The sequence below is a fragment of the Carettochelys insculpta genome, chromosome 5 (genome assembly GCF_033958435.1).
Source record: "Carettochelys insculpta isolate YL-2023 chromosome 5, ASM3395843v1, whole genome shotgun sequence".
NCBI classification, from domain to species: Eukaryota; Metazoa; Chordata; order Testudines; family Carettochelyidae; genus Carettochelys; species Carettochelys insculpta.
The window spans coordinates 22,656,775-22,673,130 of NC_134141.1; the positions used below are offsets into that span (position 1 = coordinate 22,656,775).

The following is a 16,356-nucleotide window of genomic DNA, read 5'->3' on the forward strand; positions in this document are numbered from 1 at the left end:
GAAAAATTTCCTATCTGTCAGGGTGGTTAAGCATTGAAATAAGTTACCTTGGGAAGTTGTGGAATCTCCATCTCTGGAGATATTTAAGAGCAGGTTAGACAGACACATATCGGGGATGGTCTAGATGGTGTTTGGTCCTGCCAGGAGGGCAGGGAACTGGTCTCGATGGCCTCTTGAGGACCCTTCCAGTTCTAGTGTTCTATGATTCTAAACCACACCAAGCCAAGAGCAGCCTTGGAAAGCATGGCATTTCAGCGATAAACCGCCCTTACTTCTTTCTGCATTGCCAGTTTTGGGTAGTAATATATCGAGGGCCAATACCAATAGCATTATGATTTCCTTCCTGTGCCAGCTCAGCTGCACTGGTCAGTGGATGGAGGGCTTTTCCCATCATTCCTTGGAGATAGCAAGGTGGACATAAACATAGCTATGTGCCCAGACCCTATAACAGTGGTACTGACTCACTCATGCTTCCTTAATCAGACACATCATTCAAATCACAGTAAATTCCCCAATTTAATAATTTAGCAGTTCTTTAGGGTTTTTTTCTTCTGTATATTCCAAATTTTCTTACAACTGTCCTGTGATGCTCATTGCTGTAATATCTGAATACCTTGTGTACAGCCGTGAATTTATAGTCAGCACATCTTTTTCACCTTGAGAATTAGTACTATTCCCATTTCACAAATTGGGCAAATGAGGTACAAAGCAATTTAGGAACTTGTGCTAGGTTACACAGGAAATCTGTGTCAAAGCTGGAAATAGATCCAGATCTCCTGATCCCAAGTCCAGTGTCTTAACTATAAGACTTCCCTTTTAAAACTCTATCCTCTTGTGTATTTACAGATAAGTGTAATGCTAAGAATATTATCTGGTGTTGCTTCTTGCAAAAGACCATTGTAAATGCATGAGACTGAGACATGCTAATTGTTTCTGTATAATACAACTCAATATTTACTATAAAGTTGTCTTTCCAAGTTTTCCTGTGTTTCTGTTAATGTGACTGAATCGTACTTTTATCATGTTATCTGACTTTAAACCTGTTTCCTTTTGGAAAAGGAATATGATACTGAAAAAGGACTTGAGAAGACAAACAAAAGCCAGACCTTTTCCATCAACAGTGGGCATGGAAGCCTTCCTGGGATTAGAGAAATCTTTGAATTCTACAATGCCCCAATTGTCAAGTTCTGGTTTCATACGGTTAGTCATTGCAATAAGAATAATTAGGTATTAATATTGCCTAAAGCATCTGTTAAACCTATCTACCCACCCACTTCACCTACCAGTAAAATGCAGCCACTCTTGGGGGTGGAATGTGACTCTTGTTTGGATTTTTTAACACCTTGGGCAGAGAAGTTCCTTTTGTAAGAGCTTCTCTGCCCTAGGTATTAACATCTCCACATTAGACTGACAATGGGCCATATCCCCCTGTCTTATCTGACCTGTTTTTGACTCTCTTCATACATACTACTGATAATGGGCCTTTTCCACCTTGTCAGCTCTGGCCTTCCCTTTTACTGGGACCCCACTCTTTAAATATCCCTCTGACCCCACCTCCCCAACTCATGCATCTGATGAAGCGGGTCTTTGCCCACGACAGCTTATGCTCCAAAATATGTTAGTCTATAAGGTGCCACAAGACTTCTTCTTGTCCTCGATAGAACTAACATAATATCTACTGCCTTACCATCATTCACTCTGCTTGTTTTCACAATTTTTCCGTTACTCTACGTCTGTGTGGTCTATTTAAAACCATATCAGCCCCTTATTTCCTATCAGTCTGTCTGCAACCATCTGCTATCCCTTGCCTTTTGCCAGGAGTCTAAGCTTTTTCCAGTAGGGATTGTCTTTTTGTTCTGTGTTTATACAACTCCTACTGTAATGGAGTCTAGGTTTGTGAGTAGAGTTCCTAGGGCTTGATATAGGCAATAATAATGATAAAGTTCTGCAGGTCATTCCCCAGAAGGCCTGAACAATCTGAAGGGCTGTTAGGAAACTTTTAGACTCAAACTCTTGATAGTGTCTTACTAATGTGACAAAAATATGTTTCATTAAATAGGTTGGTTGTGTTTTTGGTGAGTTTCTTATTTCTTTCTCATGGCTACCTTTGCATATGTATACATATGTATTATGTATCCTGCAGATGGCGTATCTGGCATTTCTCATGCTGTTCACTTACACCGTGTTAGTAAAAATGGAATCCAGGCCTAGTGTGCAAGAGTGGCTTGTAATTATCTACATTTTCACCACTGCCATTGAAAAAGTCAGGGAGGTGAGCTCTTTCTTTTTACTCTCTCTACTCTGCAACTCTAAAGGACAAATTTATAAATAATGACTGCAGATTCTTAAAGCCCTTTCCAAAGGGTTCACCAGAAGAAATATGCGTAACCTTTACATTTCAGTGGTCCTAGTTAATTAAAAACTAGGAACTGGTTTTTTTTTTTTCCAGGCATAGGTGCCTAATCTTAGTCTCCTAAATCCCTGTTTAGGTACCTAAGACAGAGGGAACAATCATTAGACACAGAACAGTTTTCTTGCTTCTCAAATATTTTTGTGAATTTGAAATTTTTACTTTCCCAAATTAGGACAAAAAGTCAACATTTTCACGAACCTAAAACTCTTCTGTGGGGAGGGAGAGATTGGGTCAGTTGTTTCATTGTGACTACTTTTGAAATTCATCATTTCAATTTTTGACATTTTAAAATAAATTAGCCTAATGTTCAGTCTAATTTGCTTAAATTTCAATACAAAAAGTCATTTCAAACTAAAAAATTGGATTTTTTGTTTAAAATTTCCAAGTGAAACATTTAACAGTTATTCTGAAACTCATGGGCAACAGTTTTGGTTTTGACAAATTAACATGTTTTGATGAAACCAGTTGTCAAAAAATTCCTGCTCAACTCTAATGGGAACTAGTAGAAGCTCAGCATGTTTGAAAATTAATCCACCTATTTAGGTGACTAAATACAGATGTGGGAGAGCCTACATCAAGCAATCTGTTTTTTAAAATCTTGGGTTAGGTCGCTAGTTCATTGGTAATGCCATATAAATTGTACCTGCTTTAACTGTAGTCTTGACTGGACATTGTTACCACTTGACAGTTTTTGGTGATCTGTTTCATGTAAAACACATTGGAGGTCTACTTCCAGTCTCTTTGGGTAAGAGGCTAAATAATAAAAATGAATGTTGGTTGAAACATTCACAATTCAAAACTTTTTTTTATACAAATTTTGCTTTTTGAGAAAATGAGGAAAGCGTTCAGAATAAATTACTATTGATTGGCTAGATCAGCTGGCAACTCTGGTGGATGTCAGAGTCTAGATATGAAGTTAAAGTGACAAAAGGGCACCAAAGGGTTATCTGCTTTTTTAAATCACAGTGCAAAGCACCAAGCATCTCAGAGCTCACAGGGGAGGTCTTGTTGGTAAGTTCAGGGCTGAAGTCAATCAAGACTATTAAATCCTGACTTACAGGAGAATTTGTAGCTGGTCCATGTACCAGTGCTAGTTTCCTGGAAAGTAACACTGTGTCTTGCACATGCAACTGATTGATTCCTCAGGGCTTGGTTATATTTTATTGTGCAGAAGCTTTTCTTTAGATTGCATCAAGTAGCTGTTAAAGCCTTAGGGCCTGATCTTTGCCTCGACTCATATAAGTAGCTATACAGTTCAGTGGGATTGTTCATTTACATGAAGTTACTCATATGAGTAAATTTTTGTAGGATCAGGGCCTAACATTTCAAAATCTCTTTTATTTGCTTCTTATCAGTTTGATCTTCCATAGCAGTGCCTAATTGGCCTCAATGAGTAAAGGTCGTATTTATGGCCTTCCAAAGATTCCACTTCACACATTTGCTTAGTGAAGCTGAAATAGCCTTGGGGCACCCTTATGATTCAAGAAGCAAACATTTCCATCTCTACCTTCCCAGTTTCCAACACTCCCTTTTCAGGATTGGAATATAGAGATCTTACTTTGTGTCAGATCTAACTAAAACACATTAATTACTTTCATCTTGGCAGTGTTGGGGCTGGTATTTTCCATGGCTGTGGGGCATTTCAAAAGGCTTCTATAGGTCATGACCATTTCTCCTCCAAACAAACCCTATATTTGTTTACAAAAAATATGCATACTTAACAGTTGTGTATGGCTTGCTCTTTTCTGCTATGCAATATGTTCCTCAGTGAATGAATTAAGAAGTTGAATTCGTTTCTTCATAGAGACAACTACCCTGTCTGATGTGGAAGGGTTTCTTGAGCAGTATAACCATTACTGTTTCATTTCAAATTCCTGCAATCCTGAAATTGCAGAGCACTGACCTTGTGAATGTTCACTGTAAACATTTGTCATACATACCAAATTTCCATGTTTAATTGACCAGGTGGGTCAGGGGGTTGAAGGGTGAGGGTTTTACTGGCCTCTTGTATTTTTTTTCCACGTTCTTTTTAGATCTTTATTTCAGAGCCAGGAAAGTTAATCCAAAAGGTGAAGGTGTGGATTTCTGAGTACTGGAACTTCACTGATTCCATAGCTATCATCCTGTTTGTGGCTGGTTTTGGCTTGCGGTGGGCTGATCCACCTGTTCAAACTGCAGGAAGGCTAATTTACTGCTTGGATATAATATTCTGGTACGCACGGCTCCTTGACTTCTTTGCTGTCAATCAACATGCAGGCCCCTATTTGATGATGATTGGGAAAATGGTGAGTATTTGACAGCAGGGAAGCATTTTTGCATGTATGACACCAAACATGATGGATGAGTAAAGTTCAGAAATGGATACAAAATGGCATGGTGGCCAGATTAGAACTGGGCTAATGATTTATTTAAAAAAAAAATCCGTAAATTGTGCCTCTCTTTCTGTTTGTAAGTTATCCAGGATTGGAACACAGTTTTTGATAATTTTTTCTTTATTTCAATTTATTCACACCACCCATTTTCTCTCAGTTCCTCAGAGAAAGGCTGTATATGAGTTGAGCTTTCTGAGAAACTGATCTAAAAACAAACAAAACCCTCTGTGGCTGTGGCAGACAGAGTCTTAATGCTTGAAGTAATTACCCTAGCTCTTTGAAACTCTGTCATGATTATTTTATATCTAAAGTCTAATAATTCTATCTTATGCTTATCTGGCAAACTTTCCCTAAGATAAAAGTTTTTTGCATCAGTTTAAGACTAATTACTGTATGCTGTTGAGAGAGATCTCTACACTCCTGCTGTATTTTTCCTCAGTTACGGGGAAATGTCTTAATACTTTGCATTTTGTCTCACCTCATAATTATAGCACAGTATGAGAAGGTGAAATTCTTTTCTCTAGGATTCATTTGAGAAAGACCTCATGAGTGAAATTAACCCCTGGGCAGAGGACCAGCTGATGACCTGTGAATCATTTAAATACACTTATGCCCTCTAAGAAGGACTTGAGTGATGAATAGGCCTCCTACTTGCTCTCTGAGGTGGCATGAATTTCACATCTAGTGGATAATAAAACCAAGCCAATTTATGGAAAGAGAACCTGGACTTCCCTCTCCCCAAGAAATGATATTAACATAAGAACATAAGAATGGCCATAATGGGTCAGGAAAAAAAGCTCCATCTAGCCCAGTAGCCTGTCTGCTGACAGTGTCCCACAGGTGCTTCAGGGGGAATGAACAAATGTGGTAATCCGTCTCCTGTTGCCCATCCTCAGATTTTGTCAATAGAGGCTAGGGACACCATCCCTGCTTGTCCTGGCTAATAGCCATTAATGGACCTATCCTTTGTTAATTTATCTAGTTCTTTTGTGAACCCTGTTATAATGTTGGCCTTCACAACATCCTCTGGCAAGGAGTTTCATGGATGGACTGTGAAACTGTGTGAAGAAATACTTCCTTTTGTTTGTTTTAAACCTGACACCTGATAATTTACTTTGCTGACCCCTATTTCTTGTGTTATGGAAAGGAGTAAATAACATTTCCTTATTTATGTTCTCCATTATGGTTGTTGTTTTTGGTTCGATGTATTCCTGGAGATTTCATCACATAGCATAATTTTAAATTAAAAATTAATCTTTAATTCCTGGAGACTCCAGGTCAATCCTGTAGGGTTGGCAATCTTTATTTTCCACACCAGACATGATTTTATAGGCTTCAGTCACATTCCCCCTTATTTGCCACTTTCTTCTAAATTAAAAGGTCCAAATCTTTTTAATTTCTCCTCCTATGGAAGCTGTTCCAGAACCCTAATCATTGGTGCTGCCCTTTTCTACACCTTTTCTAGCTGCAGCATTCAAGATGTAGGTGTACCATAGATTCATATGGAAGCGATACATTTTCTTTGGTTTTTTTCAGTCCCTTTCTTAATGATTCCCAGCAATCCATTTGCTTTTTTGATGGCTGCTGCACACTGAGTGGATGTTTTCAGGGAACTCTCCACAATCATTCCTAAGATCTCCATTTCTGAGTGGTAATTAATTTAGATCTCCTCATTTAATATATATAATACAGTAAAATTTCTTTAATCCGGTGTGTCAAGGACCAGACGGGTGCCAGATTACCAAATTTTCTCGACTATTGGACATCACCATCCCCGTGCTTCTCATCTTTACCACCCCTGCGCCCCTTCCGCTTCTTCACCCCCATTCTCCTGCAGCTTCATCACCCCTACACCCAGCTGCAGCTCACCACCCCCTTGCGTCCCCAGCTTCTTCACCACCCCTGCACTCCTCCTGCTTCTTCACCCCATGTGTCTCCAACTTCACCACCCCTTGCACACCCCATTTCAACTCCACCCCTGGCCCCCCTGCAGCCCTAACCCACCCTAGGCTGAAGCCCCTTGCTCCACTCTCAGGGCCCCAATTCACCACCCAAGCTCCCCGCCTTACGTGAATTTTGAGGTACCTGAGGGGTGCGTTCCATGCAAGCGTCATGGATCTCAGCAGACTACTGTATGTCGGATCATCAAATTTTGCCAGATTTTCTCCATAAATGGGACTATTTTTGCCAGATGCTGGACCATCAGAGTTTCTGGACCATCAGAGGCCAGAATAAAGGAATTTTACTGTATGTGTATGTGTGCACGTGTGTGTGCGTGTGGGTATGTGTAGAGTTGGGACTGTGTTTTCCAGCGTGCATTACTTGTGTGCACATTCCAGTGTGCATCTATCAACGCTGACTTTCATCTGTGTTTTTTGTTCCCCAGTCACCCAGTTTTGAGAGACTCTTTTGTACTCATTGTAGTTTGCTTTGGACTTATCTCTCTCGAGTAGTCCTGTATCATCTGCAAATTTTGCCACCTCACTCCTTTACCCTTTCTTCAGATTCTTTATAAATATGATGAATAATACTAGTTCCAGTACATTCTGAAAACTGACCGTTTATTCACACCCCTTTTTGCCTGTGTTTTCATCAGTCTCAATCCATGGGAGGACCTCCTCTCTTATCCCACAACAATTCTTACCTTAAGGGCCTTTGGTAAGAGACCTCGTCCAAAGTTTTCTGAAAATCTAAGGATGCTATATCCACTAGATCACTTTGTCCATATGCTTGGTGACCCCCTCAAAGAATTCTAGTAAATTAGTGATGCATGATTTCCCTTTAGAAAATCATACCGACTCTTCCCCCAGCAAATCATGGTCATCTGTGTCTGACAATTCTGTTCTTTACTATAGTTTCAACCAGTTTGACTGGTACTGAAGTTAGATTTACTGGTCTGAAATTGCTAGGACCCCCTCTAGAGCCTTTTTTAAAAAAAATTCGTGTCACATTAGCTATCTGGCACCCAAGCAGATTTAAATGATAGGTTACATACTACAGTTAGTAGTTTTGCCGTGTCACATTTGAGTTCTTTCAGAGCTCTTGGGTGAATGCCATCTGGTCCTGGTGACATATTACTGCTTGTTAATTTCTTGCAAAATCTCCTCTGACACTTCAGTTTGGGACAGTTTCTCAGATTTGTCACCTGAAAAGAGAGGCTCAGGTTTGTGAATTTCTCTCACAATCTTAACTCTGAAGATGGATGCAAAAAATTAATTTAGTTTTCAGGTACCATTATGGGTAGACATATATGTGAAAGGTGTGATTTATATTCCCATTTAGAATGACTATAATTGTTTTAACCCTATTTGTATTTCATTATTTCACACAGACAGCAAACATGTTCTATATTGTGATTATGATGGCAATAGTGTTGCTGAGTTTTGGGGTATCACGAAAGGCAATCCTTTCTCCAGAAGAGCTCCCCACTTGGACTCTTGCACGAGATATTGTGTTCCAACCCTATTGGATGATGTTTGGGGAGGTCTATGCTGGAGAAATAGATGGTAAGTTATCTTGATGGGACTATTAATGTGCTTAAAGTTATGTCCTGAAGTGCATTGCTGAATTTGGGCCATAGAGCTTGGGCCATGTATAAAGTCTATATTTCCTCAAGGGATTTGGCTTTGGTGTGTATTTAATGTTATCTGGTACTATAGTCCAAAAGGAGAACATTCCCTTTAGGCTCTTCATTAAATTAGCTTTAGAGCCTCCAAATTTAACCTTGTAAATGAATCCCTAAGCCCAGGACAGAGCAGGTAGGAGCTAGTAACTAAGTATTTTTCATTTGGAGATCCTTCTATGGACTGATTTTCCAGAGAAGATTCATAATATGACCATCTTGAATAATTCTGCAGAGACTTTTCACCACAGCAACAATTACACTCACAGCAGCCAATCCCTTATCTATCCAAAGAGTCTTCTAAAAAACACAAAATCAAAAAATGGTTGTCGATGTGCGATTTGAAGAGGTCTAAGATTTCTCTTAAAAGCAGAGGGCAAATTAGCATAGCTCCACTATATCTCTGGGTTTGTCCTCCTCTACACCATATGCGATCTGTCCTCCTAGAATAGAACACATATTAAGTATTAACATGCCATGGCTATGCTGATTTATGTGGTAACTGTGTTTTCATTTCCTTTCTGTCAAGCATGCGAACTAAATGAAGACTGCCCTCCTGGGTCCTTCCTTACTCCATTCCTCCAAGCTGTATACCTCTTTGTACAGTACATCATCATGGTCAACTTGCTGATTGCATTCTTTAAGTAGGTACCAATGGTATGTGGTTGCCAAACCAAATGAAACAGGAAGCTCCCACAAAAGTCCTCCCTCCCCTCTTAGCTTATGACTTCCAGGGTGTACTTGTGTTTGTAGACAGGTGGAGGTTTCTGTCATTTGGTGCAATCTAATGCATCCTAAATAAAAAGGCCAATTTTTTCATTATTTTTATGAATCATAGGATGAATACAACTCTGGCATCCTTTTGCATTCAGAGATGAGGGGTTCCATCAAAGACAGAATAATCACTCCAATTTCTCTTTCAGTTTGATGGTGGAATTTTAATCAGAGGCTCCCTGGAGATCCTTCAGTTGCACTGAGGTCTATTCTCCTGACAATGCAAAAGATCAATGCATGCAACTAGAGTACTGGTAGTGAAGAACAATCCAAACCTTCTGAACAGTTAGTTTTTTCTACTGTCATTTTAATGTCTCGGTGGAGAAATTTTTCAAATGTATAACCCCAATATAGATTAAAAAAATCAGTGTGAAGAAATGCAGCACTTGGAGCTCAAAGCAACTGAATGATCAACCTCCTTCTTTGTTTGTGTTCCCAAACAGAAGTTCCTGTGCTGAAGCAGGGACAAGGCATGGATTTCTTTTTTCAAATATGGGGGTGAAATTGCAGTGTGAATTATTTTAATGTATAAATGTTCCGTAGCAGTGGTGTGCTAACCCAAACATTTCTGTGGTTTGATTTTTCTCATGGGAGACAAAAACTGGTTATCCACCATACAAACTTGGGTGTACATCTAATTATTCTCTCAAAAGCAAAGCTGCTGTTGTGATTCGCTTTTGGCTCTTCCAGAGGCAGGTGTGACCAGGAAATTGTAAAGAGATGGAAACGAAAGCTGTGCCTCAAGACTGAAGGTTGCTTTTCAAAGCATTGGCCTGTTGTTCTATAATAAGCTCTTGGGTTTTTTTTTCAGTGCCAAGTTCAGCTGTGTCACTGTCCCCAAAGAACCCTTTGCAGGAGAATGTTTTGAACTGCTGCTATGGGTTCTTAGTGGAAGGAGACATAGAGAGGGACATGGAAGAACAAGTACTGAAGAACAATTTCCATTCTGCTGCATTGTTTTGTTACAATCATTTCTGTGGCTGCCAGTCCTGATTCATACATTTAATGCTGTTCACCTATTCAGGCATGGTTGAATTCATGAGACTATTTGGCAGGGAAGGAGGAAAATTTAAGATTTTCAAAGCCACCTCAGTTGGGTTTGATGCGTAATTCCCACTTATTTTAATGGGAATTGGATATCCAGATATTTGAGGCAGCTTTGAAAATGTCAGCCTCTGTGTGATACGTGCCTCAGCCTGCTGATGCTTTGTTAAATTCGTTGCTAAAAAGATTTATCCCCTTGTCAGAGTGGCCCTTTGTGTCAGGAGTGTGGTGTATCTGGAGGCAGGCCTCTCCCTCACATGAACACCTCTCTTTTTCCTCCCCTCCATTGCTGTTTTACAGTAATGTTTATTATGATATGAAATCCATCTCAAACAAGCTCTGGAAGTACAACCGTTACCGCTACATCATGACATATCATGAGAAGCCGTGGCTGCCTCCGCCTTTCATCATTCTGAGTCATGTCGGCCTCCTCATAAAAAACTTCTGCCACCATCATTCCCCAAACGAGCTGGACCAAGAGGAAGGCGATGTTGGACTAAGTAAGCGGGGTTGTCCAGGGTTCTGCTGTCAGGCCTACAGGTGATCAGGGATGTTTGGCTAGGCTCCTATCCCCTTGCTGGTGGGTTTGTCAGTGCAAAGGACATTGCTGAAGGGTGTACTGTAAGACCTAATTTGGCTAGCAACCTAAACTGGTAAGGAGTTGTGTCATCCCCTGCCCTGCAACTGTGGGTGTCTCAATGCTATGCTACTAATGCTAACAGCCCACATAGAAACAATCAGGTTACATCTGGCTTCCAGTTACTTTTTGCAGAGTGACTCTAACACCTTCACCCCAGTGCTGGATTTCCCATATACCATCTACTGAAGTAACAATTTGCTGAGGTTACCAGGACTGTGAATTACAGTGTGTTACACCCTTTGGCTATGCAAGTGAGAGATTTTGCTACTGCTAACTTTTGTGACAACTCCCTGACGCACCAGCTTGTCTTACTTGTCAGCAAACTGTTATGATTCAGCCAGTACAACCTTCTTGGCAAGCAACAGTCAGTGAACCCTGGCTCCTGAATTCCCCAGAGATGTCTCCCAGCACTGACCACTGTTAAATTTGTTGCTTCTTTCAATCACAGTAGTGAAATGGTTTATAGTAAAAGTGCAGCAAGTTTATTTAAGAAAAGGACGTAGGCTTAAGTGATATCAAGCATCAGGACTAAACATAAAAAGGGTTAAAAGCAAACAAAAGTAAAAACACACCTGTAAAACTAAACATTAATTTCAGCAAGTTACAACCTTCACCACCCCTATATTTGGTTCCCAGTGATTGCAACCTGTCTTTGTCCCAACTGCATATAATGTTTGTATCGCTACGAGAAATTAAGGTGTCAAGCAGCACATAAGCAAATTAAAATAACATTCCTACCAGAAGTAGCCCCCTTTAGGCACGATGTGCTATTTGCCATTCACAGGGTATATTGTTTTTATTTTGCCAGTTTTCCAGCCTTACATCCATATTGTGCAGTTTGCAGACTGTTGCACCAGAGTAAACACACCTGCCAGCAGCTGTATATGACATTACACATGCACATGTAAATGTCCCCAGGTGCAAACAGCAGCACAAATCTGGGGCTTTGCAGCCTCAGTCATTGTCTCGTAACAGTACTTGAGAAGGGGCAACAACTTGCGGTGGAAGAATAATCTAATGAAGATGGCACTGGACTAAGAACTCCTAGGTTTGATACCCATTTGAGCCCCAGACTACCCGTGTGACCTTGGACAAATTGTTTAATTCCCCATCTGTATTAGTGGGGTAATACCTCCCTACTTCAGAGGATTGTGCCTACATTCATAAATTTTAAGGCAGACAGGACCACCATGGTCATGAAATTGGACCTGCACCAGAGTACAAGCCATAGACCCTCACCCACTGAGACAATATTCAGTACCGAGAGAATAAAATTCATTAATGATATAAGTACTACAATGCTATGTGAGGAGGCCATGTGAATGCCTCAATTGACAGGGATGTCCAATAGCTAATAGCAGTCAGGAATCTGTGCCTGATTCTTCCAGGAATGCAATTTCTGACCCATGCACCTGACCTGTTGTGCAGTGCTGCATACAGGTGGAGTTTTCCTTGTTTGCTCTAACAATAAGGCAACGATAACAAGAAGCATAACATGTGACGACCCTTCTCTCAATGTAGGTAAAGCTGCATATAGATTTCAAGGAGTCAGGAAATGGAACCAGTTAAAGATTTGGTTTGGTACGTGAACAGTATAAATAGTAAGTTCCTGCCTAGCTAATTTCCTGCCTTCATACAAAATATCTTCTTTAAATTAGCCATCTGAGTTGATGGTACTCAGTTCCAGGATGTAATGGGCAACATTGTAATTGTTGGAATACAGCACACTGCAGTATGCATTCTTGATGCTTACTTGGGAAGTTTCATAAAAACATCTCAGATTATTACTATTCTGTGCTGAATATGTATCCTTAAAGATATCAGCCTGGTTGGAACCGATTACAGAATCCAAATCTAGGATTAACTAGTCCAAGTTGAATGACTTCATGGCTAGTCCTGCATTCAGCTCCTGTGCTGTAGAAGGATGCAACGTTATTCCTTTGAAGTAATAGTGTTCCTCTGGGATATTTGCATGCCACAAGTGAATCAGCTGAAATGTGAAGCAGCGTGTTTGTAGGCCACAAGAGGTAACAGACAACCTAAAAGGCTATTTAGCTTACTGGAAGGTTCTTTGAATAGAAAGGCTATCGATTTGGCTTCGCACTTTTCCCAGACATAGAGTTATTTCAGGGATTTGAATTTGTGTACAAAGCTAAATTTTTTTCCATAGCAGCTTAGCAAGTTTTCTGCCTCAAGTTCAAGATTTGTGGATCAGTGTCTGACCCAGCTATAGGGAAACAGTGCCACCCTGTGGAAAATGACTAGATATACAAAGGCACGGTGAGTGTAAAGATCACAAGAAGATCATACTAGCTTATTGAATACATCCCCCTGCAAAGAATAGTGTAGTACTCCAACAGAGGATGTACTATGTTTTGCAATAATACAATAAAATGTTTTAACGTCAACCTTTGCTAATCATTACTTCACAATTGCCACACGGTTACCAAGTGTAGTAGGAAAGTATGGCATCTCAGACACCACTATGTGGTAACTGTTTATAGATGCTGTTCTTTGCAGTACAGTTGCTAAAAGCAATGGCAAAAGGGAATTTGCAGAAAAAGAGAGAGGAAGTTAGGCTTATTTTTAAAAGAAAGGTTTTATCAAATGGAGATACAGTTCCCAAATCTGAGAATCCTAATACATAGAGAAACATATTTCTTAAATGTTGAAATCCACTCTGAATTTCTGGAAAAATCCAAAGAAAAATGAATTTGGAAGATGTGGAGAAGAACATAGTGAAATACCCTGAAGAGAAGCTTTCCAGAGACTCCTTGTTTGAAACCTTTTACGTGTCGTAGAAGTAACTAAGACATGGCCAATCTGGTGAAAAAATCTTCCATTGATCTTCTGTAGGAATAGACTCAAACAAAGCAGGGCAAGTTTGTTATGTGTATCTGGAGTTGTATGTTTAAATGTGTATTGCAATATCCCTTTGTTAGTGTTTGTAAACATACAAATGTTTGAAAGCAATTAAGTGGAAAGAGAATGCCATGGCCACCTATCTCACGGAATGTTTGAAAGAACGCCAGTTACTGTAACTGATGTAAATTCTCTTCAGAAATGTTTTGAGCCAAGGTTGTGCACCCATATGAGAAAAGAACCTCATATGTAAGTCAGACAGTAGAAAGTATGGAATAAAAGGTATTAAGTACACAAACATAACACATGAAAATACTGGAGAGAGACTGTATCAGTGAGATCAGTCATTCTGTTGTGCATTTTTGCATCTTTATAAAATGAGTCAACATGCAAGACGGCTTATAATATCAGCTGCTCCTTCTCTCTTTGGGTTGGGAAAGATGATATCAAACACCTAGTCAGAGTGTACGCACATCACTAGTCTCCATATATTAGCACAGTTTCGAGAAAGGAAAGAAAATGTATTTTAACAGTTTCCTTCTTTTTTTAAGTAGACTAGGGCCACTGAATTTGTCAGTATGTTTGATACCGGCTATTATCTCCTTTGCTTAGAACTCTTCCTGAGTGATGAGGAGTTAAAGAAACTTCATGAGTTTGAGGAGCAGTGTGTGGAGAGGTACTTTCACGAAAAGAATGAAAGCCTGAATTCTAGAGACAGTGAAAAGATCCGTGTGACAAAAGAAAGGTATGAGGAATGCTGCTGAAACCTACCTAGAATGGGACAGCTAATGCTGTATAAATGACTTCTGGTAAGCTAATGTCTTGGGTACAAATTACAGTTGTTCCATTGTATGTATGCAGGGGAAAACCTAATATAACTCTTTCTCTGACCCTGCATCCCTAAGGTATCTGTTTAAACTGTGTGCCAAGCATAGCCATGCTTTGTCCAATGCTGCTGGCAGAAATGCTCTTCCACAAGCGCGCAGTACATGAGCAGTTGAGGGTGGAATTGCACCATTTTGTCTTTGCAGACGAAGAATATGGTAGAGCAGTGGAGTAGAGCCCTACGTGAATACAAAATTTTATGGCAGATAAATCCTAGAAAGAAAGTAAAATGTATCATTTTAAGCTTTCTAGCTTTTAGCTCAGTACTTGTGAATGGTAGAACCAGGTTAGTTTATTATTCCAAGGAGGTGTTTTTGAATATGGAAGTCACTGCAGAAAAATGGGAGTGGATTGTTTCTCTGGTAACGATTTCCACTGTTTTAATGTTTTCATTCATCAGTTAGAATAAAGGAATAAAATAATACAAAGATTTCTGTTCTAGGATTTTAATGTTTGTATTTTTCCCTAGAGTGGAGGAGATATTTCTGATGCTGAAGGAAGTACATGAGAAGGTGTTCTACATCAAAGACTCTTTGCTTTCCCTGGATAGCCAGTTAGGACACCTGCAGGACCTCTCTGCCTTAACTGTTGATACCCTAAAAGTAATTTCTGCTGTAGACACGTTGCAGGTGGAGGAGGCCCTGCTGGCCAATACAAAGTACCGAACCTGTAGAAAACTGCCACATAGCTGGAATAATGCCATCTATTCAAAGACTCTGAGCAGCTTGGAATGTTTGACTAACAAGAATTACAACTGCTACAGCATGCCTTCTTCTCTTGTAAAGAGCTTGGCAAGAAATCCATGGCCATCAGAATGCCACGGCCACATTGTTGAAAATGGGGACTTCCGTGAAATGAAGATAGCAGGCATCCAGGAAAAACAAGACACGGAAAGTGACACACTCACTTCTGGTGTATCCTCTGAGAGTAAATCAACTCCTAGACATGGACAATTCCTCTTGGTGCCTACAGGACGCGAAGGAGCTACTCTCTCCGAAGAGGTCCACTTGAGTCTGTCGCTTCCAAGCTCTCCTGCTAGGTATAGGCGAGATGTGTTAGCCGCTAAGGCACAAAATAATCAAGGTAGCATTGTATTGCACCAAAGTTTGCAGAGTACTAATTTAATTGAAAAAAAGGCAAAACATTGCAAAGAGAGACAAAGGGACTGTTTTAGTCAGTTACCATCTCCGAAGGGCGATGGGATTGTGGTGGTCCACTCTGTGAGTCCCCAGACATCTGACAGTGAGATGGCAGTGCCCTCACATAATCACAGGGAGGAAACTAGAGGTGGTTATGTGAACTGGGGGTTCTCTGATGCGGATGAAAAAGGCATTTTAAGCTGTGAGAAAAAGCAGCAATCATGCATGCATTCTACTTGTAACAGTGACTGCAACTGCACCCGTAGTATGTCACAGCATGTCCAGATAAAAGCATCTAAGTCCTTCTCCTACAACTCGTACAAATCGGGATATGACAGTGACACTTCAGAATCTAAGTCCTTGTACCAGTGCAGCACCTCCTTCTGGATCAACCCTCTCAGGAGAGACTGGACTTTCCGTAAGAGCCGCAGCTTTCACTTCCACAAGAGAGTGAAAGCAGGGAATAGCTACAAAACCAAAGGTAGTGATATATTACGATAGCGTCTTTCACTGAGCTTTTGGGAGCTGCTCTGTGGGAAAGGGTGGAGACTGCTCTTATTTTAATCCTATTTACTGAACTTTCACTTTCTAATCAAATCTCTGTG

General features: G+C 40.2%; 1 protein-coding gene across 1 annotated transcript in view; it reads left to right on the forward strand.

Moving 5' to 3' along the window:
* TRPM6 (transient receptor potential cation channel subfamily M member 6) overlaps window positions 1–16,356 on the forward strand; it is a 106,906-nt gene that overhangs the window by 52,551 nt on the left and 37,999 nt on the right. The window contains exons 19-26 of the mRNA XM_074994068.1: window positions 1,060–1,200; window positions 2,144–2,272; window positions 4,447–4,698; window positions 8,117–8,291; window positions 8,937–9,051; window positions 10,526–10,725; window positions 14,340–14,472; window positions 15,082–16,232. Coding sequence (XP_074850169.1) covers window positions 1,060–1,200; window positions 2,144–2,272; window positions 4,447–4,698; window positions 8,117–8,291; window positions 8,937–9,051; window positions 10,526–10,725; window positions 14,340–14,472; window positions 15,082–16,232 — 2,296 coding nt within the window. The remainder of the gene's footprint in view (window positions 1–1,059; window positions 1,201–2,143; window positions 2,273–4,446; window positions 4,699–8,116; window positions 8,292–8,936; window positions 9,052–10,525; window positions 10,726–14,339; window positions 14,473–15,081; window positions 16,233–16,356) is intronic.